At 30.4% G+C, this 23,065-nt stretch overlaps 1 protein-coding gene and 1 long non-coding RNA gene across 2 annotated transcripts in view; one reads left to right on the top strand and one right to left on the bottom strand.

The window, feature by feature from the left end:
• Nucleotides 1–12,294, bottom strand: part of LOC129989117 (SH2 domain-containing protein 3C-like) — a 186,473-nt gene extending 174,179 nt beyond the window's left edge. Inside the window, exon 1 of the mRNA XM_056097444.1 lies at nucleotides 11,986–12,294. Within this exon, the coding sequence (XP_055953419.1) occupies nucleotides 11,986–12,028 (43 nt within the window). The 5' untranslated portion in view covers nucleotides 12,029–12,294. The remainder of the gene's footprint in view (nucleotides 1–11,985) is intronic.
• LOC129989151 (uncharacterized) overlaps nucleotides 1–23,065 on the top strand; it is a 191,399-nt gene that overhangs the window by 119,384 nt on the left and 48,950 nt on the right. The window lies entirely within an intron of this gene.

The following is a 23,065-nucleotide window of genomic DNA, read 5'->3' as shown; positions in this document are numbered from 1 at the left end:
GTTGTGTCATTCTTTGCAAATTAATTGGCGATTAATTCCCTGACGCGCTGTTAATAGTATCCGAAAATCGAATTTATGCTTTAGACAAGTTTTTCTCAATCGTCTGAAAGAAAGGTTTGACAAAAAAAAACTGTACTAGTAGTCACAAAATCCCATACCAAATCTGATAGTCACTGCGTTTTTGAATTAATGCGTTTACATGTTTCTGAAAGAGTTGATCGACAGACAGTCAGCCTGTAGTTGAATTTGACTCAAAATTTGACAGTGTCTACACTATAGATGTTAAATCTGTGTACCGAATTTTATCTATCTAGCTCTGTATGTTTAGGAGTTATCGTGTTAACTTATATTCAAACAGGCGGACAGACTTCCTCTGAACAGATTTTAATCAAAACCTGATAGAAACCTAGAAAGTTGGTGTAAAAATCGTATACCAAATTTCATCTGTCCAGCTCAAAGCGTTTTTGAGTTATCTTTGCCGCAGACAGATAGACATATATTTTCCGAAAGTGTGTTTTTCGAACTCAAGTAGATCTTAAACATGAAAATTCATTAAAATCTCACTTCGGATTTTTTGACGATTACTATAATTTCTCTATATTACATATACGAGAAAGTAAAAAGTGGAAAAATAGCAATTGTTAGTTAGAAACAAACCTAATATTTATTTCCAAGTTTAGAGAAATATTTAAATTCATACTTAAAAATTATTATGCCATTTTAATTAGTAAGAACAAAATCAACAAGATTTAAACATATTGCGCGAACGCCGTCCAACGTAGAGAAGGCTTAATTCAAATGCACGAATAGTATCTACATTAAGATGGTGTGAAAAAGTTCAAGTTTATATATTCGTATCACTTTTTAATAAAATACAAAAGAAAAATTATTGCTATATGAGAAAATGAAAGTTTTGTTTTTCATTTAGAGAATAACTTCCAATTCTGCAAATCTCATAAAATGTACGCAACAAATGCAATATTTTGGCATTTTCTGAAAAATTAAAAAAAAACAAAACGTGCCAGTTTTTAAGGATCTGTCGTGACTACATAGATAATCAAACAATTTCAAAGTGTTTTGTAAAAAAAAATAGTTGATTGTTCAATACTGGCATAATTGATTCACTGCCCATTCCCAAATCGGCAAAACAACGCGAAATTCCCGTTTGTTCTTGCCGCTGTTATCTACAGTTAGTTCATCTTACACCCCACTGGCGCCTTCATCTTGTATTAGCTGTCTATTTTGTCTATGCTTACTAGGTTTCAGCCTTCGCCCGTCGTTAGTGAAATAAGTTGCATTCTGCATCGAGTGTCTTACTTGGCATTAGTCTTTTTCATAGTGTTTGGTATATCAGTTCATTCTATTCGGTTCAGAAATATATTTCCAACGCCCAAGAAAATTACAGGATAGTTCTTTGAATTTGCTATACCTAACCACCCGATGAGATTTGATACTAAGTAAATTCTTTTTATACGTAAATATACGTCGATGTCGTTTTGAAATTAGATTGATTCAGCAAAGAAGATAAAGAGCAATAATTAAATTTTTCAACAGCTAACAAGTCAGTTGTACAAAAAGTAAAAAAAAAAAAAAAAAAAAAAAAAAGGATTATTATAGGATTGTCTAGCTCATCTATGCCATTCATGACGTTAATCTTGCAAATAAGACAAGGCTTCATATAAAAAAAGGACTTATGAATTTAAAATCCAAGCAAATAAAAGTATGTTATGAATGTACATTGTTCTAGCAAAAAGATCCAAAAACTCTGAGAGTGCCCAATCTGTACGTATGAAAAATCTAATAAAACTTCCATATTTGAGCAAAGACCTTTATTTACCTTCAGTTAGGTCACTTCTCAAAGAGAGAAGTTTCTAATTACATTCTAATCATTACAGAAGCCTGATTCTTGTTGTTTTTTATAATGGTACTTGCCATGGGCAAGCTCGCTGACTAAATCAGCGATTTTAAGCCAAGAGAGCGTCTCTTGTTTTAGTAGCACCAACTAGGGTCAAGAGTAAGTCTTAGCTACTCACGCAACACATTCGCTTGCACAACACCTTTTGTAAGGGGGGGGGGCACATTCATACATCTCACAGATAAAACAGATGAAGAATAACCATGCCCGAACCGGGACTCGAACCCGGGACGCCCAGGTCACGGGGAAGAAGCCCTATCCCTACGCCAGGACGCCGGCAGCCTGATTCTTAAAATGAAATAATGCCAAGTTGAATAGCCGACGTAAGTACTAATGATGAATACCAGCCAATAAGAAAAAACTAAAAAGAAATCCTTGGAACACATAAGGAGGGAGGGGGTGATCATGTAGCATTAAATAGCGATCGCAACAAAGTATCTGAACAGCGCAGTTTCAGCTACAACATCGAGTGCGTTTCAAGACACTGCTGTTGCGCGTGACGAAGATTGAATTTGCGAGTGATGCAATATTTATCTATACGTATTTTCCCCCCTTCCCTTTCCTCTGGATTATGTTAATCTTGATCTTTGCTCAACAACAATGTCGTATCGAAACAACGACACTGTGCATCAACAAAAATTTATTTATTTACACAGCACATACTTCAACAATTCGACACAACATAATGATGACAAGTTTCGACAGGACAACGCATACAAAATCAGTGAAGTGAACACTGACTTGATTTGCGCAGACTGGGCAATAGGTTAAACCAAAGCAGCCACTATTAACTCAATGAGCTGTGATTAACACAGTTGTCAAAACCCCAATAAATCACTATCCTCAATTTATTTGCCAATGGATTCAATAAAACTACCGCTAGATCTTTCAGTACTCTTTCACAGAGTATACCTAGAATCTATTGCATTTTGTATATTCAAGAATATTTGACCGATTTTCTTGGAAAATCCGAAATGCGAACAGAATCCACCCCCACTTTGTTCGGATTTACGCGGTTCCTTTGTATTATTGATCATAGAAATCATATGCTGCGTTTATTTGGAAGAAAAGTTTGTCTTTAGGCACCGAGAGATTAGGCTCGGTTTCATCAAAAATTCGTTGCATATTTGGTCTGGTGCAGGTTAAATTAGTAGTCAAGTTTAGAAGTCTTTCAGCAAGTATGATATGAGAATTTGGAAGGAGATTGTTGTTCTGATTATCTTATTAGAAAGTTCATAATAACTATTATGATTGTTGTCCTGATTATCGCATCAATAGTGAAAAAAAAAATTGTATTTCTTAGTATTGAATTTATTTATTGAAAAGTATTAAAATACCAACTTATTTTAAATATATAACTGCTGAGTGTTCTGATAAGCAAATTTTCGCAACCTGTAGGAAAAAAAAATCTTTATTTCTCAATGAGATATTTTTCATCACTTTCTAATATACGAAATATAGAAAATGTATTGTAATCTTCAAAAAATTCGACCTCGAAATGCTGACGAATCTCCATGTTTCAGATTTCCTTGAGTCCCAAAGACAAAGTTCTGTCTCTAAGATAATTTAGAAACTTCTGTGTGCAAGATAATTTAGAAACGTTTTGAGCTGAACTAATGAAATTTGGTATGTAATAATTTTTAGATCAAATCTGCAGATTTCTATCACAGATTTGAACGAAATCCATTACGAAATTTTGTAACGAAATCCATTAAAAGGAAGTTTGTCTGTCAGGCTATTCAAGTTCAAGAGAGGTCTTTAATTACAAAATATAAAATAAATAAATAAACAAAATAAGTTAAAATAAAAAATAAATAAATAAAATGCTCATATAAAATGTAGATTCTTATCAGATTTTAGACCATATCGGTCAAGGGTTTGACTACCATTATCTTGCCACAGGTCTGTCTGTGCTTTCACAAATATGCAAAGACAATGACTTGATGAAATTCGGTATGTGTCATGTGGTTACAACTATTAAGTTTTCGTTTGACGGCAAAAAAGCGCCCAGAATACAAATTCGCACGATATATTCAGTCAAAATGTTAGATTCATGTCTAAAATCTAGATTTGGCAACTATTATTTGCCAATGCGAAGCAAGGCATTAAAAGCCTTACCCAATAGCCATTATTTTATTCCTAGAATTTTGACTTCAATTACAGAATATGCGAGAAAATTTCAGGAGGAGACGAATAAGGAGACCACTCCTTATGGTTTAAAAATATTGTACATAATTTGGATCCTATAAATAAAAAAATATCATTACAACTAAAGCATTTTTTAGTTTAAATACGAAATGAAATCAATTTTTACACATAATTAACTCATTTATATTTCCTTTGAGTGCTTTCTTAGAAGAATTATTATTTACAAAATTCATAGAGGTAATTAAAATAATTCCGGTCAAAGTAGTTAATTAATTAAATACTGCTTAGAAAATAAGACCACATAGTTTTTGTACCCAGGTTATTGCCAATGCATTATTCCTTAATATTTAAAAACTGTGAAAACACATTGTTTTACGTTAATGAATTATCGATTTTATCTTAAAGACCAAGGGAATAAATGCCGCGACGAAAACATGTTTTTCATCACAGTCCATAGCTGTTTTGAAATGCCTTTGACAGGCGCACAAATGGATTAAATAATAAAAATACGTGTTTTGGAACTGAAAAGATATTATTTTAAAAAAATAAAGCTAATGCACATATTTCATAAAAAGAAAAATACTCAATTAGCTTCTTTTGTCTTTTGTTGTTATTATTTTAAAATATAGATTTTCATTGGAGCGCCCTCAAAATTAATGCCCCTTTTGTTTGATGTCGAACTTCTTTGCATGTCGGGTTTTAAAACTTAATTAATGTCATCGCATTTGCTCAACGCCATTAAGTGCGTCGTGCATTAATTAATGCACGTATTCGGAACAATTCCATTGAGTACCAAAAATAATTAAGAATTTATTTTAAGAAACAAATTAATGAAAGTGCTTTCTCTGTTTCATATGAAAACCATGTTCTTAACATATTTAGACATCATGGTGTTTCTTAAACAGTACGTATGAAATTTTTGAAGTGCAATCACTCCATAGCGTTTTTAATAAGGAATTATTCAATTTAAGGAATTTTAAAGTTTATTCAATTTAAGGAATTTTAAATACTTTATTGAGATTTATTCATTTTAAGAAATTTTAAATTCTTTCTTAAGGTTTACTCAATTAAAGGAATTTTAAATTTTTTCTTAAGGTTTACTCAGTTAAAAGAATTTTAATTTCTTTCTTAAGGTTTATTCAATTTAAGGAATTTTAAATTCATTCTTAAAGTTTATTCATTTAAAGAATTTTAATTTCTTTCTTAAGGGTTATTTCAATTTAAGAAATTTTAAATTCATTCTTAAGGTTTATTCAATTTAATGCATTTTAATTTTTTTCTTAAGGTTTATTCAAATTAATGCATTTTAATTTCTTTCTTTAGGTTTATTCAATTTTAGGAATTCTAATTTCTTTCTTTAGGTTTATTCAATTTTAGGAATTCTAATTTCTTTCTTTAGGTTTATTCAATTGAAGGAATTTAAATCTTAAGGTTTTAATAAGGAATTTTCATTTCTTATAATTCCACTTAAAATTCCATTATAAAAACATTTTCATTAAACAGAAATATGTATATAAAATTATTAAAACGGGGGAAGGGGATTGGAAACAGACTGAAAATTATCATCTCACTTTATTGATTTTAAATACATATCTAAAATCGAAAAACATCTGTCATCCCGCTTTGTACAGAATAAGGAATACTTAAATCTGAATATCAATATTTTAGACCATTTCTACAACTCCCTTGAGAAAGATTCACCAATCTACGGCCTCTCAAGCAAAAAAACGTTTTAAAATAATGAAATTCAAAGCTTCATCACAGGGTCAGTTTAGGTTACAGAATATAAAGATTTTTTTTTGTTGTAGTTGTTTAAAATATTCGTGTGTTAAGAATATTTTACTAAATATGACTAATAAAACCGGGGGGGGGGGGAAGGAATCTATGAAAATTGAACTTTATCATTTTTTTCAGATACATATTTATTAATTCAAAATGTAAATGCTTATGTCATACAGAATTGGTTTCCAATTAGAAATATAAATATAAACATAATTTTGAAGACACCTGGCCGAAAAGAAGAAACTTTTGAAAATTTAACTTCAATTTATTTCACCAGGCATAATTTGTACAGGAGAGAAGCGATGATAAACTGACGTCTGTTTTCATCGCGATATAAGAGCGAAGTCACCGAAATTTGTTCCTTAAATGTTTTACTGTGAGATTCTTATAGGGATTTCTTTGCCAGTTGTCGATTTAGGCAGGGGAATTTTAGATATCTTTGAAAAGTATATGTGAATGTTAGGGAATTTTTTCCCTTCATTCTCGGTGTAGAACCGCAGAATCAGCAATTTTATTAAACGCGTGTTCAAATTAGTTAAATAAAAAAGTGAAAATTAGATCAAGAAATTTTTTGAGATTTTAGAAGTGAAGATAACATGGGATAAATTCGGATAAAAATTAGGAAATTGATTCGCATTTAAATTAGTTTTAAAAATATGATTACACACACGCAATATATATAATATAAATTCAATAACAATTTCTCATTTTTTAAAATTTAAATAGTTTAGAAATGGATTGTACTATTTGTGTAAAGTTTTACTATAGTATAACTATATAATATTGCTAAAGCTTATTCTCTATTCAACACTGTGCATGTTTTGTTATTCAAATTACTCTTTGTACCTTTGCCAACTGGGGGCACTTCAGGGACAGGGATGAGAAATTTCCGATATCATTTCCTGGTGTGCACAATAATTATGGGGACTCAAGTTACCTACCTCCTCTACGATGACGAGAGCCTAAATCTGCCTAAAAACAAGGAGGGGGGGGGGATCACAGCTGGTTTTTAGGTAGATTCCTTATAGGAAGACTGTCTATTGCAATGGTTCACATGACAAGACTTTTGCAGTTCTTTCAATCTTTACGGCAGGATTTCTGCAATTCTTCTCTGATCATGGCCCATATGTGTGTGTGTGTGTGTGTGTGTGTGTGTGTGTGTGTGTGTGTGTGTGTGTGTGTGTGTGTGTGTGTGTGTGTGTGTGTGTGTGTGTGTGTGTGTGTGTGTGTGTGTGTGTGCTTAGAAATTAGTTAGCCACTCTTGGGTTACTTTATGTAAATTATGCCTCAGTAAACAATTAATATATTAAAAAATAGTAAACTTTCGATTAATATGATAAGTTGGAAATATGCACACATCAATTTAAATTTAAATTTTATTCTGTAATCTTAATAATATTTGGTAAAAGAATACTTAAAAATATTTCGGAGAAAAACGAAAAAAAAAAAAAAAGACAAAGAACAGGAAAAAGTATTTCATTTTTTATTTAGCTGATTCGGTGAATCAATTATCATAAAGAATATAGTTATTATCCTTATTTATGAAAAATTTGCAAAGATTTAATGACTAACGATAGCTGAACAAAAATAATGACCTTACGCAACTGTTTCATGGCCCTTAGTCTGACAGCAGCGATTGACGGTAACTCAGGAAAAAAAAAAGTTTCAGCATTGCTTACTTCTATTTAGTTATTGCATGAAATCGTCCAAAAAATAATTATAGCTTTAAACTTTGTTATGTCTAGCATCAGACGGAAAATGTTTAAAAAAGAAGTTTCGATAGAGAAAAATCTGTAATTTGCTGCCGTTAGAGCAGAACGTTCACGAATAAATAAATAAATAATAATTCGTTGATACACAAAACACATTTTTTCGTATAATTAACGATTTCATTTTTATACTAAGGCTTAAAGGAAATGAAAGAAAAAAAGTCATGAAAAGAAATAATATTGGGAGATTTATGGATATAGAGATGAGAACGGATTATTCGGTTTCTAATTTTGAAGGGGAGGAGCCAATTCAAAATGTTACATAATTTTTAGCCATACCGAATTCGTTTAGCTGATCAAATTCCTTTAATGAAGAGACATGAATGCAAGTTTGGACAGTACACGATTTTCCCACGAAACGACAAACTGTCGAGTTGTTGTCATTGACTACCGCTCTCCGACACGATCAATTTTGTAGCAACAACAAAAGTAAGCGGCGCCTGGGGCAAAATAAGATTTTTCGTCCCTACTTGTTAGCAATGGTTTATCAAAGGTAAATGGCGGCTAAGGCATGATATTATTTTGCCGCTTCTTCACTATATTTCTTTTTGAAAAGTGACATGCACGGATCAATGTTTTGTCGCCGTGAGTTCCCTAAGAGCAACGCCGCGGTATCTGCACTCTCCCCCCACCCTCAGGTCGCTACGTCTCCGGCGACTGAGGAATTAAATATTAGAGCTTTATATCACTTTTTAATGTGAAACATGATGAAGGGGCGGTAAAATAATATCATGCCTCGGGTGCCATTTCTACATGCTAAACCAGGGGTGGGGGATGGAAATTCATATTGCGCCCTCGGAGCCAACTGCTCTGCTACGTCACTGGACATAAGAGATTGTCAGTATTTACACCAATACATGCAATCATCTTCTTAAACCATCTATCACGATCAAAACCAAATTATTAAATAAGAAAAAAAGTGGTTCTGCCACTTTTTATTTAAAATACGAAGTGTTCTTCAATTTATTCAAATTAAAATCAAGTATACTTACAACTATCAATTTTAGAAGCGATAAAAGAATTTTTTCTACGGTTTTATTTTCAAGCTTTTAAATTCACTTGCAGAGCAATAATAATGGGTTTTTTTTCGTAATTTGTTCGCTGACTCATAATTTAAAAGTGCTATAATTTTCATTAGAGTATTTAAACAGTTTTAAAAAGCTTTGTAATTTTTTATCAGATATAAATTTGCTTTTAAATTTAAATGGTTTGTATACGTTATATACTTAATTCAATTATCTTGAAAGGAAAATAGTTCTCATTTAAATATATTGCCATTTCAGTTAGGCACAATATTCGCTTCTTAAAACTCTCGTATGGTGATTAGATTAAAACCAATTTTTAAAAACATTTATTTTTTGTAATTGGTGGAGAATACTTCCCAAACTTGTATTGCCTTATTTTAGTTCCATTGACTTCTTAGATTAACATCTCATTTTGAAGTTGTATGAAGATAACGGACCTGGTATTGCAAGTTCAAATTGAATGCACAAACATGGTAGTTCAGTTCTTTTTTAAGTCTCATTTTAAAACAACATCATGACTATTTTGGGATGGATATCGTAATTATAAATCGTGGGACAACACCAGAGTCACCAAACTTCTACATCACACTAACGTGGCAGAAAGACAACGATCTTCTTAACGATCAGAAGAAGAAAGAACATACACCAGTTCATTTGTAAGGCGAATTCTTGGTGAACGTGGTTCTCGAACTCGCAACCTTCTCATGCAAAAGTGAAGTTGTATTGCAGTGGTAATACGTTTCTGAATTTTAATCAAAGGCTTAAAGTATCAAATAAAATTTCAAGATGACGACGTTCTCAAATTATAGATTAAACAAAAGAAGATCATGCTTCGAATTGAGAACAAATTTCATATGATATGAATGAATTTTAGAAGATTTTAAAAATTACGCAGATTTAAACTTTCTGCCAGGAACACCGTAACACAATAATGAGTTGGCATTAGGCTTAGTTCGTTTATTATTATTTTTTTAAAATTTACTCTTCATTATGTAGCAGCCATAACATAAGCAGAAAAGAAATGCTTTTAAAATTATAGCAAAGGCTATATGTATAAACGCAATTATTATAGCAATAAAAAATTCTGCTGTAAAATTTACAAATAAATGCTTTTAAAAATTCATTAAAATTAGAAAAAAACTACGTAAATAAAATTTGATATCATTAATCATGTTCATTTTCCCCTTGAATTCAAGTAGTCTGAAAATGGTTTTTGTACAATAATATACAATGGATTTATTGAGGAAAAACATAAAAATTTCGAATGATTTTTAACTATAAAATTTTCTTTTGATGACAAAAATTTCAGTGATTTCTGAATGATTACTTTTCTTTCCTACTACACAAGAAATAACAATCTGCCTTGTAAAGTGTTCTGAACGGTTTCTATATCATGCATGACATATGACTAGGATTTTTTATCCCGTTTCGCTGTATCAAGTACAGTTTGATACTCATATTCGCTTGTACATGGTATATTTACCTGATACTACCGTTGACTGATTCTTTTTCCGTACGAATAAAACCTGGTACTAGTTGGATATCGATTTCCGCTTTTGCACCGAGATTGGTAATTAATACGAATATGATTCCAAGTTGGGAGTTCACTATTTTTTAAAATACATTGATGATGACGCACTTGTGGTCTTGATTTTGACAGTGGTTGATGGATGGATGAAAAGAGGAAAGGAAAAACTTTGTAGATATATTGAAGGATTTTTCAGTGGTATATGCGGAGCGTTACACATTGGAAGGGGAGGGGGCGTTACATAAAGGGCAATTTTGACCACAGGAAGATATATATATATATATATATATATATATATATAGTTAAAAAATACCATGAATGCTAATAACATTGCCGTAGCAGGACGATGAACTAGACCATATCAATTTAATAATGTGTATCAGATTAATATAATATCACTCGACCAAAAATGAATGGGTTCGAGGAGATTACCAATCAGCATCAATTGAGTTCAAAAACTGATACTCTTAGTCTGAAAAGTACCTGATACTCTTAGTCTGTATCAGTTATACGCACCTGATACTTTCGTATACTTGACTGAAAGTATAAGTTGCACTTGACACAAAATATAAGTTTATCACCCAATCCTACACACGACACAATTTACAGCTTATTTCACAGCTCCCCCCCCCCAGCATATATACATTACCACATTAAAGTAAATTTAAATAAATTAATAAACATACAATAAATTTAATTCTTCTCTTCTTTATTGAATAATTTCGATTTAAAACTAATATTGCAAATCTATGTAGGTCAATGATTTATTGAAGAGTTTAAAGGTAAACTATTCACGAGAAGAACGCTTCTTACATTCCACGGAAAAAAAACGCAGCCGAACTTTTTCTTCTTAGCATGCAAATAATTATTCTAAGCCACTTGTAGAATGATGCAGGAAAAGACACGATGAAATATGACAGGCGGAAATAAATCTTTGACCTTTAAGCTTAAATACTCAATATGTCTTAAACGCTTTGAGACCTTTAAGATTCCAGGTTATTTTCTATTCAACAGAAACCAAAACTCACAACACAATAAATATCATTCATGGACAATTACAATTTTTTTTTTTTTATGATGATTTTCAAATGCTTTAGTAGAATTTAAACGATTCATTTAAATAAAATTTTCTATTAAAACTATATATAAGCTTCCATATATCACTACATATACGTGATTTGTTTTTTTTTTAAAAGTCATTATCCTTTCTTCATCATGAGGTAATGCTTTTTTCCTCTATATTTACATCACTATTTTTATAAATCTACAATGAAAGTAAGTTCATATTTTTCATAAAATCGAAAATGACTACATGTCCTTGAAGAGAAAATAAATCAATAATATTCCATTATTTAAAATGATGCGATTATTGTCATTGAATATACAAAAAATTTATAGAACGGAAAATTATGAAATATACTTTTTCTCCTATATTCATTAACATCAATTTTGTACCCATTTCCCTTTTTATCCTCGGACATTCATATTTTACAATTTGTAAGAAGCTTTAATTTTTCAATAATTGCATTGAATCAATATTCAAAATACTAGACAAATTTTTAACTCAGCTCTCAAATTTCAGAACCGAAACAATTCATTTACAAAAATATTCCAAATAGATAATATTTTTTTGCTCTTATTTAATTAAAACTTATCAAACTGATAAAAAGAAATGTTTAAAACTAAATAATATACTAATATCTCTGTATTAGCACGGCATGAACATTTTTGATAATTTGGATAAAACCTGCATTAAATATGATGTTTTTCCATCTTTTTAGCACAGATTATCCAAGAAAAAGGAATTTTTATATTTACCTTTTACTGGAGGTCTCCAACACTTGCTGGATAACTTTCCCATGTTTATCCAATAAGTCAGACAGTCACTATTCCCAGACCGTTGATAGGGAACAGCAAAAAAACACAAAAATAACGGAGCAAATGCACTTTTAGGCAGGAAAACAGTACCTTATGTGGATCATCTGGCGGAAGCTGATACGCCGTAAAAGCACTTCGCTTCTTTATTTTTTCCACTCACTCAACGAAAATAATAACACGCTGGAAACAACCTGGGCAGCGAAAGCGCGACTTTCCCCAGCGAACGGCAATACAACGCACCTCCCGCGTTCTATGCAAACACATGTGCTTTTTGGAAAAACTTGCTGCTGTAGCTGGAGGAAGGGTTGCTAGGGAAATTCACGCCAAAAAGGTGTCTCGTGATGCCGTTAACCGCGCCAAGCAGTGAAATTCTGCGTGTAGATTTTTTTTTCTTTTTCTTTCTTTTTTTTTTTTTTTTTTCCTTTTTAAAGTTGTGAAATTTATCACAACAATTGGATTGAGGTTGGATACTAGATTTGATTTTGGGAATAAGAAGAGAAGTTTTTTTTTGGTTTATTTTCTAGGAAATTGTTCCAGATTTTTGGAAATTAGTCTGGAATCTACCACTAAAAATAGAGTGAGAAATAATCTAAGAGAGAAAAAAAAAAAAAAGATTGCGTTTGTGATTTAAAAATTTGTTTAAGCCAAACTGAATATCTTAACCAGAAATTTGGCGAGTTGAGCTTAAATAGCTTTAGCCTAGTAATTAATAAATCGTAAAGCTTTTGAAAATGTTTGATCAAATAACATTATAAAACGATATTTTATCACCGGAATGTCACAATAAACAACTGGTAACTAAGTTACTATTTTTGTTTTAATGATTTTGATACACTGACCGAACCAACGACTATATTGTCAATTTTAATAACTTCAAATCAGGATTCTTCTTTGACACTTCGCTGCCGCAGTAAAAACGAAAAGAGCCACCTTTATCTTTCAATAAGCGTAAATGATAACTATACAAAAATCATTAAGGATTTAATTCTCAAATACATTTAATTAGTGATTTTTTTTTCAATCTAAATATATTTTCAAATGTGTTTTAGTAATTCATAATTCAGTCAGAATTTTATTTTCCTTAATAGCTATAGTATTTAGCATTTTAAATTGCAATACAAATTCATTTAGGATTTTATCTCTTCTATTAACATTAGCGAAGATAGTAGTCTCGTATAAAAAAAAAAAAGCATTAAAGGAAAATTCGATCATAATATTATGCTTAATACTCACAGACAATTAGCACATCAAACAACAATTTAAAAAAATTTCTATTAAACTCCTCTGCACATAAATGAAATAAACATAAACAAATTAATTTGTACTCAAAATATAAAATAAAGGTTTAACTTTTATATTAAATTTTTAATTTTAAAAATTTCATTATTATGCATCATAATATACTGTTACTTTCTTTTAAAAAGCTCTAAAATTATTGCTTTTAAATGAATTTATATTAGTATGTGTAACATTCAAAATCTTTTATTAAAATCCTGATTGTTTTTCAATAGTTATTGATGCATGACTAACATCGAGTTAGCGATCAATTCTTCCTTTCTGTCATTTTAAATCTATGTGAAAATATTGTTTTACTTTTACCTAATGCATTGCGATTTTTCGTGTATTTGTGGCTAAATTAATTAAAAAGGATTGAAAATTCGAATTGTAATAAGTGAGGTGATTTTTTTTTTTCCACTTCTGAATGCAACTGTGCAAAAATCCAACAAAAAGAATTTTCAAATTCCTTTAGCATTGTTGGTCCCCAGATCCTGGTGAACACCCTTCCCCAAACTCCAGAACAGATCATCTTCGCGTAAACGACAATGGACGACATGTATGGACCAGTCGCGTTCCCTTTTCACAGAAAGGTGGTAGTGTCGACCTACCGCAGAGGTTATTAGTCATTGCCCGTCTTTTCCGGGGACTAAGACCCATAGAGTGAAATAGTTTATATATCAGCTTTAAGCTAAGAACCCGTTTATCTCTGACTATAGCTTGAGGAAACGTTGATTATTAAAGGCAAAAATGCGATGTAAACTACATAAATAAAACTACATTGAAAGGAATGGACCAACATATAGTATTCAAGACATATTCTAATTGGACGAAATAATGGCTTGACTAGGGATTGCAATACCGGACCAAAAGTTCAATATTAGTATTCGTTATTTTTTAGATCTTAATACCGGGATACCGATTTTAATACAGGTATTAGAAATTTTAGAAAAAGAAAGAAAACACAGGTGTTTCTTTGTTTTATTTGCCTGTTTTATAAGAGAGTGTAAATATCACAAAAAATAATTTGTAACTTATAAATTATAACAGTATATAATCACAAAAAAGTAAAGAAACATTTTATTTATTTAAATCACAAAAAAAGTGTAAATATCACTATTCAGTCTGGGGTACTATTACAACTTTTTGAAATGTGATTTAAAAAAACATAATGCATCCATTGTACTGTCATTAAGCCTGAAAAGTAATTTTGTGTAAAAATGACCAGCTGTCGAAAACGCTCTTTCGGCATCTACGCTAGTTGGTGCGCGATATATTTTTTCCAAGTATTTACCTCTAAATTCCTGATCTTCAAATAAATCGATTTCTCGTCGGATGGTTTTGGATATAGCTGATTTCTGTATTGTATTTTGGTTCGTTGAAATTTTTTTATTTATCGCTAGTTCTAATTTTTGTTCAAGAGACAATTCCTTTTCACTATCGACAGTAGTGACATCATAATCTTCGATAATTGAATTCGAATTGATAATTAATTAGCTAATTAATTGCCCCCGTTATGGAGACATAAAAACAAAAATGCATACTATTTTGCTATGTTCGCGATACCTGAACATATAGTGGAGAAATTTTAAAAATTTCTAGTAAATACCGAAAAACCGGTTTTTAAACTTGTGAATACCGGTATTACAAAATTGTGCAAATGGCTCAAAATACCGGTATTCGGTATCCCGATATACCGGTATTGCAATTCCTACTTGACACATAATGAGCTAAGGCAGGATAATCAAGTTACTGGCCGAGTCAACTAATTGACATCTGCCTAGGGAGCTTCGAAATTTCGATACAATTTTTTTTAGATATTTTCTGAGTATTTTAATTTTATGGTTTCGTTTAATTCATTTGATGCTTCTATTTATTTTAATTAATTTCGATTAACTGATTCAGATTCAAAACAGATATTATTTAAATGTTAGAACATTATTTTAATATTTCTAATTACTTATTTTTTCTTAAGTTTTATGTTATGCTGTCAAAAATCATTGAAAAAAATGTTTTGCTTTTAATTTGAAAAATGCTCTATAATTCAATAATGTTTAATTATGCTCAATTTTTTTCTTACATATTTATATATATTTATAAAAGTCTGATGCCAACGGTCTCGAAAGGACTCATGATTAAATATCTTATCATTTAATCAGAATTTGATACATAAGGTTACTGATGTAGAGAATTAAAATTAATAAAAAATGGCTAGTGTAGAAAATCAGAGACTAGAAGTGAGGCCCCCGAGACTTACTTTGTCTAAGAGCCCTTAGAAAACTTCACTCAGTCCTGTACAGAGCTTTAGAAAAGCTAACGGAAATAATGAAAGGTTAAAATATAATAAAGTAATAATTATTTTTTAATATGATGATCTTTATAAGTTGTATGCTCTCTGTAAATTGTGCCAGGGGGTACGCTCTAGAGGATAGACTGTTTACCAAGAATTACCAAAATTGGCAGGTAATCACTTCTTGAGTATCAGGAGATACTAAGAAAAATATTTTCAAAATTTTTATTTAAAAACCAATCAAACTTTTTACGGTTGTCCTCGGACATTTCGGAGCATATTACAAATAATAATAATAAAAAATTTCTCAGTGATACCGGTTTATTCTCATATAATATTTCTCTCTAGTTTTAATAAATGTTATAAAATATTTTTAAGTTTATTTCACAACAAAAATTTTTATCGTGATGTTATTGGATTATGCCGACATATATTGCAAAGATATTCAGTATTATATGCTTTTTTGTGTGTGTGTGTATCTGTATTGTTGTTAAATAATTAAGAGTAAATTTAAAAAAAAAAAATAAAGATAAACGAATAAATCAAACAAACTATGCAAAAATTCAGCAAAATTTATGCTCGAATTACATATGCCTACACTCATGCAAAAATTGATCTAAGTATATAGTGATGCGTAAAGTACAAAATGCATATCTATATAACATAGACTGTTGGATTTAGAGCTACAAAATGTGGCTATAATCACTTTTTGCGTAAGACGTGCTTACTAATGAAGAATTTTGGCAAAATGTCAATGTTTTTAATTAATTGTAAATGAATCTAATTATTAATTTCCTTCCATATTTTTGGATAAACAGAGATAGACAGTTTTTTTTTTTTTTTTTTTTTTTTTTTTGTGTGTGTGTGTGTGTGTGTGTGTGTGTGTGTGTAAAACAGGCCTAAGTTGTTGAATTCTGTCAAAATCAAGAACTCAAATATTTTAACAAATACAGTATTTTTCCGAATATTTTGCACACTGGAAAGAGAAGTGTTTGATATATGTGAACCCAATGACAAAAATGAGAGGAAAGTTTTAAAACTGATTTTAAATAATCGATTGACTGCCAATAAAGTTCTGAAAATATTAACGTAATATGTAGTCATTGAGAATATACAAATGTACATCAGGATGTGAGTGTTTAGTTTAATTTAGCCACATTAACGTCCCGTTTTGAAGCAACACTAAAACTAGCTTGGGACAGATATCATAATTTTAAATAAAGATCAGATAACGAGGACGCCGTCAGATGAGCTAGTGCCTACACAAGCGGGACGACATCTGTCGCCGACGAATTTAAAGCACATTAAATATGCTTATACAGCGTTTCTTCGGCGGAATCGCGCACATAGATAGGCCTTCGGTTCGAAAGTCGCAGTGCGTAAAAGAAGTAAATGAAAAATCTTTTACGAAATTCGATTTTTGTGAGCATGAATTATTTCAAGATAAATACTTGCATTCCGTCGTCCACAATATTAATACCAATTAGTCTTGTCAATAAAATTCGAAGAACTGCATTTGATCACAAGAAAAAAAAGTTTTATTTCAAATGTTGAACAATAAAGCAATCTGATAACTTACTATGTGCCCTAAAAAACGGAGTCAGTTAGCAGCTATGTCAAGATTTATTTTGAGATTTTCCTCTAAAATGGTGGGTTGTGAGGTGCAGGCGAATTACGATATAGCTAGGGATTAGGATCTTTCATACAAAATAAAAATCAATAAACTCTTATAAGTATTTAGAGCGGGAAACAGTTTCTTTGATTTTCCCCTCAATTATTTTAAAGATATAAATAATCAATTTCGTACTGTATTATTTTTTAAAGAATTTGGGGAAATTTGGTGGAATTAATTATTGAACTGTTATATGAAACACTTATGTGACTACGTTCGGGATAAATTTTTTGAAAAGCGTACGAAACTAATTTTTAAATTAATTTGCAAATATTTTAAATTTTTAAATATTTGCATATAAACGATTGATGAAATATCTATGAAATTAAAATATACCATTAAAATAGCAAATGTTTTTCAAAAATTGGATAAAATAACTGTTTTTTTGACTCAAAAGAGGTATAAAGCAAAAATCGTCTAGTTTAGAGATTTATCAAAAAATTTTGTTTAAAATGTTGAAATACTTTTAGAAGATATTTTAAGAAATACATTATCTAGTTATAACCAGAACTGAAAATAAGCTATCTTTGTATCCATTTTTAAATACTGGAATTCGATTGATGAATAATACGAAATTTTTAATTTTTATCAGATTGCGAAACATTAAAACAGCTGTAAAATATTTCTAAATAAATAGATTACTTATTCTCTATTTCAGGAACTGCAGAACATATTGAGAAATTATTATACTAAATTTGAATAAAAAATACGCATTCGAATGTAATTTATGAGGTTTCTCCCCAAAATATTGTATCAAAAATTAGATTTTGAGAAAATAGCATCTGAAGATGCAAAATAGCACTAAAACATATGTAAAATGAAAAGTATAAAAATCAGTGTAACTCCGCCCCGAAAAACTTAGACTTAGAAACGCATTTCTAACGGTTTTATAAAGAAACTTGTTCATACATTATAAATGTTAAATAAAAAAATTTTTTCATTATTTTGAAAAAAAGTAAACTTCTTAACGTAGTCACCTACCTTTTAAATTAATGCTATGATGAAAAGTGATGTGCAGTGACGCGTTTTTTTTTTTTTTTTTTTGTATAATAATTTTATAGCTTCTTTCCTAGAAAATTGCTATGACAAAAGAAAATTAGTTTTTCATCATAATTATAAGAATAAAAATGATAACAAAAACACTGAATGAAAGGCATAACTGTAAAGATTTTATAAAATTAGAAACTATCGGACAACTGTAATAAGAAATTCAAGAGTCGTAAAACAGATGTTGCTTAGAATATTCATTTAAAACGTGTAATTATTCATTTTAATATTCCCTTTTTTCATTTTCAATGTTAAAAAAAAAATTTATTGAATAAAATGCAAAGTGAGAAGTTGTATATTTAATATGAAATTATAGTTCTTTCATAAGTTTTTTTTTTAATTCAAATATTTGCAGAAGAATATGCGAACGATTGGTTTTAAATCAGATTATTGAAAACAGAATTTGATGGCTTGAGTCCTTCCTAATACTTGCCTTTTCATGTCAGGTAATGTCCTTTTTAATTTTAGTTATTTAAAAATGTTAAAAGGAATTAATTTAATAAATTAATTCGGAGATGCCGACAAGTAAAAGATTTTGCAGAGGATGAGACAGCAAGCAAGCTGCTGAACTATAGCAATTAAATGCGCTGCGTCATTACGATTGATCGACGGTATTTTGCTGTATAGAAAAATTTCGTAACAATGTATATCATCTTTCATCTACCTGTATAAGACCATCTTTGATTAAAATACATGATGTAAGCAGCGGGTGTTGTCTCCCTAAAAGCATAATCTCCAATAAAAGTCCTAATTCCCCCCCCACCCTCCTGCCGCATAAAAATCCTCCCAGCCCGCATAAAATTGTTTAGTATGCGTAAGGCCGCGAATGTTTTGCATGACATTAATGAACAACACAGAGGAACTTTGGAGTGAATCTAGCATTTATACTGTTATCTCTTGTTCGATTTTTGGCGCTTTTTTGCGGCGATTAATGTTAGATGTACCGTTAACATACAAGTACTCTAAAATCTAATTTTCAATTTGGGCGGCGTTTTTCCAACCGATTGAGACGAAAATACGACACAGAACTATAATTATGATCAATGAGAAGATCACATACCAATTTTCATATATTCAAATCACTGTGTTTTTGAGTTACTGCTTTTGCAGACGAAAGTGCAAACCGATATACGGTCAAACTCCTCATAGATTTATCTATTTATCAAATTTTATGTAACTTTCTCTTAACGCTTTGTAGTTATCGTATTGAATACTATTTGGAGTCCGGACAGGCAGACTTCCTCTGATGGATTTCGCTCAAAATTTGATGGAAATGTAATGAAAAGTTTATATGCCAAATTTCCACCGCCCAACTCTCAAAGCATTTTTAAGTTATGGTGTTCACATAAGATAGGCATAAAAACCGAAGATGCCTTTTATAGGACTCAGAAAGCTCTAAAACATAAAGATGTGCCAAAATCTTATTTTTTTTTTACAACAACAATATTTTCCCCTTGTATACTTCATATACGATTAAGTAAAAATTATGACATAAGCAACGGAGCAACTGATGCAATAAAACCAAATGAAGACAAGATAAATGATTCAAAAACATGGTCGTGCCACGACATTTCGGTCCCTGTTTTTACAAAATTTTCTATTTCTTTGGTTTTTAATTAATATTGCTTTATTAAAAATATTATGGAATCATAAAATCAGTATTTTTCTGAAATTCACGGCAAGAGGCACCACTCGTATAAAAACCAAAATTTAATTAAATTAATCTATTCGTTGAAAATTAGACCTTCAAAATATTAAAATAATATATTATCATGGAGGAGCACAAGTGTAGAAAGTTTCAAAATTAGTTTACGATGAAGAGAATGAAAAATCCGTTTCATAATTCCATCGTTTACAAGCATAAAAGAAGACATGCTCAAGGTCATATTAAGGCCCTTAGGATCCTTAGCCAGTGCAATTCTCCGGAGACTGGAAGATATTTTTCTTTTCTTTAACCTTCTATAAATAGGCACCTGATGAAGATTGTAAACGCTCCCTGGTATACCAGGAGAAAAATATTACATAACGATCTCAAAATTGAACCTGTTTCGGAATTTATCAGAAGAACATCAATTAAATTCTTCGACAAACTACCTCAGATTAGTAACGAGTTACTCAATTTACCTGCGTACGATCCAGCTGTATCCAGCTCGAGGAAGAGACCGAGAGCTGCGATTGATAATGTCTATATAAATTTTCCCTCAGTCAAAAAACCGAGAATTAATTAACTCTGTTACCAATCTGGTGGATAAAATTTTCAAAATTATTTGTTTAGGCCTCAGATAGCTACGATGAGCTAGCTACACGCATGAAATTTCTCGAATTTTTTTTCAAAATAAATAAACAAAAATAATCAAATCAGTCCCTATAGTTAGTAAGGCACGTACAACGTAATTCCATTAAAATTATCTATATTTACCCCATAAATAATCTAAATATTATTTTTAATTAATTAATTATATCAGAATTTTTAATAATAAAAAAATATGTACCAAATTTTATGACGTTAGAGCTTTATTGCGCTGGTCTAAATTAGTTTCAATTAATTTTAACTTTCCCTAAGCTAACAAATTAAAGTGTTTATTCCAAATTATGATGTGGAGGTGCTCGTGACCACTTTGTCACATCGTGGAACTCTGAAACATCACGACTTTGCCGTTTAACTATCTATACCAGATTTTTTTTATTGATTTTAATTCTCTAAACAAGCAGTTTTATATGGCAAATTCTAATAAACCAATAAAATTATGAGTCCCTTTAAAACAAAAATTTTGCTTCAGTGTTTCGATGTGACAGAAAAAAAAAAAATCAAGATCCAGTTTTAAAAGCAATGTTAACAGAAGTAGAAAAAGAAATCTTTTTGGATGCAGTCTATATATTATATAATCCTAGAATCGCCCATTTTTTTTAAACTTAAGAGGCAAATTTTTTTAGAGGTTTTAAACAGTATAAAACTTGTTAAAAATAATAAACTAATTAGAATAATGCTCCAATATTATTTGTTAAAAACAATTAATATTATTTTGAGTTGATTCGAATGTAAGGCCTTTTTAAATCAAATGAAAGCAAAAATTTCATGTACTCAGAAAATAGCACATACACACACACAAAAAAAAAGAATATAGAAATCTCGAGCGCCCCTAGGCTGTTTCCTGCTTTGCTTATATATATGTGTCATTTTTATTTAAAGTTAATAAAAATATTTATATTTAAAAAACATTTGTGATCATGTAATCCTTTCATTGAGCAGATTCAATGCATAGTGAAAAAAGAAATCGAATATATTATGTTTTAAAAAGTGGTTCTTCCTTCACAAAAGGTTTGACCCTAAGTTTCATGCAGAACAGAGGTAACTGTCTAGGTCCGCTGGGTTAAAAAATTTTGGCAGATTATTTTCCCTTTTTTCCAAATAAAAAAAATGCAAAAAATACGAATTCTATGAATATTACAATATTAGGTTAATGCTAATGTTTTCTCAAGTACAGTTGGTTTGGTTCCATTATATTTCATTACGTTCACTTAGTTATTAGAATATTTATAAAGCCAATATCTACTACAATAATATTACAAACATGGATACTGGGCAGTCTGGAGTCATAAAAGAGAAATAAAAACAAATACATAGTCTCAAAGGTAATAAAATTTTAAAAATGTTAATAAATAGGTAACATCTTAAAAAGGTGGTGAAATGTGAAACTAAATTAACATTTTTTTTTTTTTTTTTTTTTTTTTTTTTTAACACAAGGGTCTCAAAATTTCCAGTGCCTAAGACCTCAAATCCGCCACTGCTACAGATTTATTATTTTCTGTAAGAACAATATACGAGTTTCATACATATATTGCTCCTTTTAGAGTTATCGTGTCAAAGTATATTCTGATAGAATGCTTGTCTTTCGGGGGGAGGGGGCGCCCTACAGACAAAACGTCACTGCTTTTATGCTAATTTTTTTACTAATGTGATGGAAGAGAGGGGACAATAAAGAATATAATTCCTGGCTCTGTTTATTCTGGCTAATTGCCGATGATGACCATAGGCTAAAAATTCAATTATTCCGGAGGCCATTTACCTTCACTGTTCCGATTTATTCTGATGGTGATTAAGCGTCTGCCAAAAGTGGCGTTACATCGGTAAAAAGATCATAATTAAAATACAGAATAAAATTTAAATAGCTGTCAAAGGACTAACCATTCAAAAAGAAATCTTTCATATGCATGTATACTAGATGCAAAAGAAGCTAAAGACATCCTAAGAAAATAAAAAATTCGGAAAAAAAAAAAGAAAAAAAGATGCAGGTTTAAAAAGAAAAAAAAAAAAGGAGAAAGAAAGAGAAAGCAGCCAACATAACATTCCACATTAACAGCATTATTAAAAAATAATTAGTAAATAATAAAATTTGAAAACAGAAAAATAAAAAGAAAATAAAAGAATTTTAAAGAAAAGAGAAAAATATGAAATAATAAATGAAAAAAAAAAATAAACAGGAAATATATATATATACATTGACTCAATCTAAGAATCCATTATCAGGAACAAAAGGCTAGAAAAAGTGTTCGTTTTGCAATTTTTTTTCTTAACTCATAAGAACATTATGCTCCATATTCTGTAAAGGATTTTATAATGGGGGTGGGAACTCGATCTCTCTACTTAGAATATGACTATGGTTTACTACAAGCTGAAGAGGTATGAAAGTAGTTTTAAATCGCATAGTAGCCAAATTATGGCAACCCGGCGTATG

Source organism: Argiope bruennichi, chromosome 2, assembly GCF_947563725.1.
Source record: "Argiope bruennichi chromosome 2, qqArgBrue1.1, whole genome shotgun sequence".
Lineage (NCBI taxonomy): Eukaryota > Metazoa > Arthropoda > Arachnida > Araneae > Araneidae > Argiope > Argiope bruennichi.
Note: the sequence above shows the minus strand (reverse complement) of the source record. Positions and strands in the feature narration are given on the sequence as shown.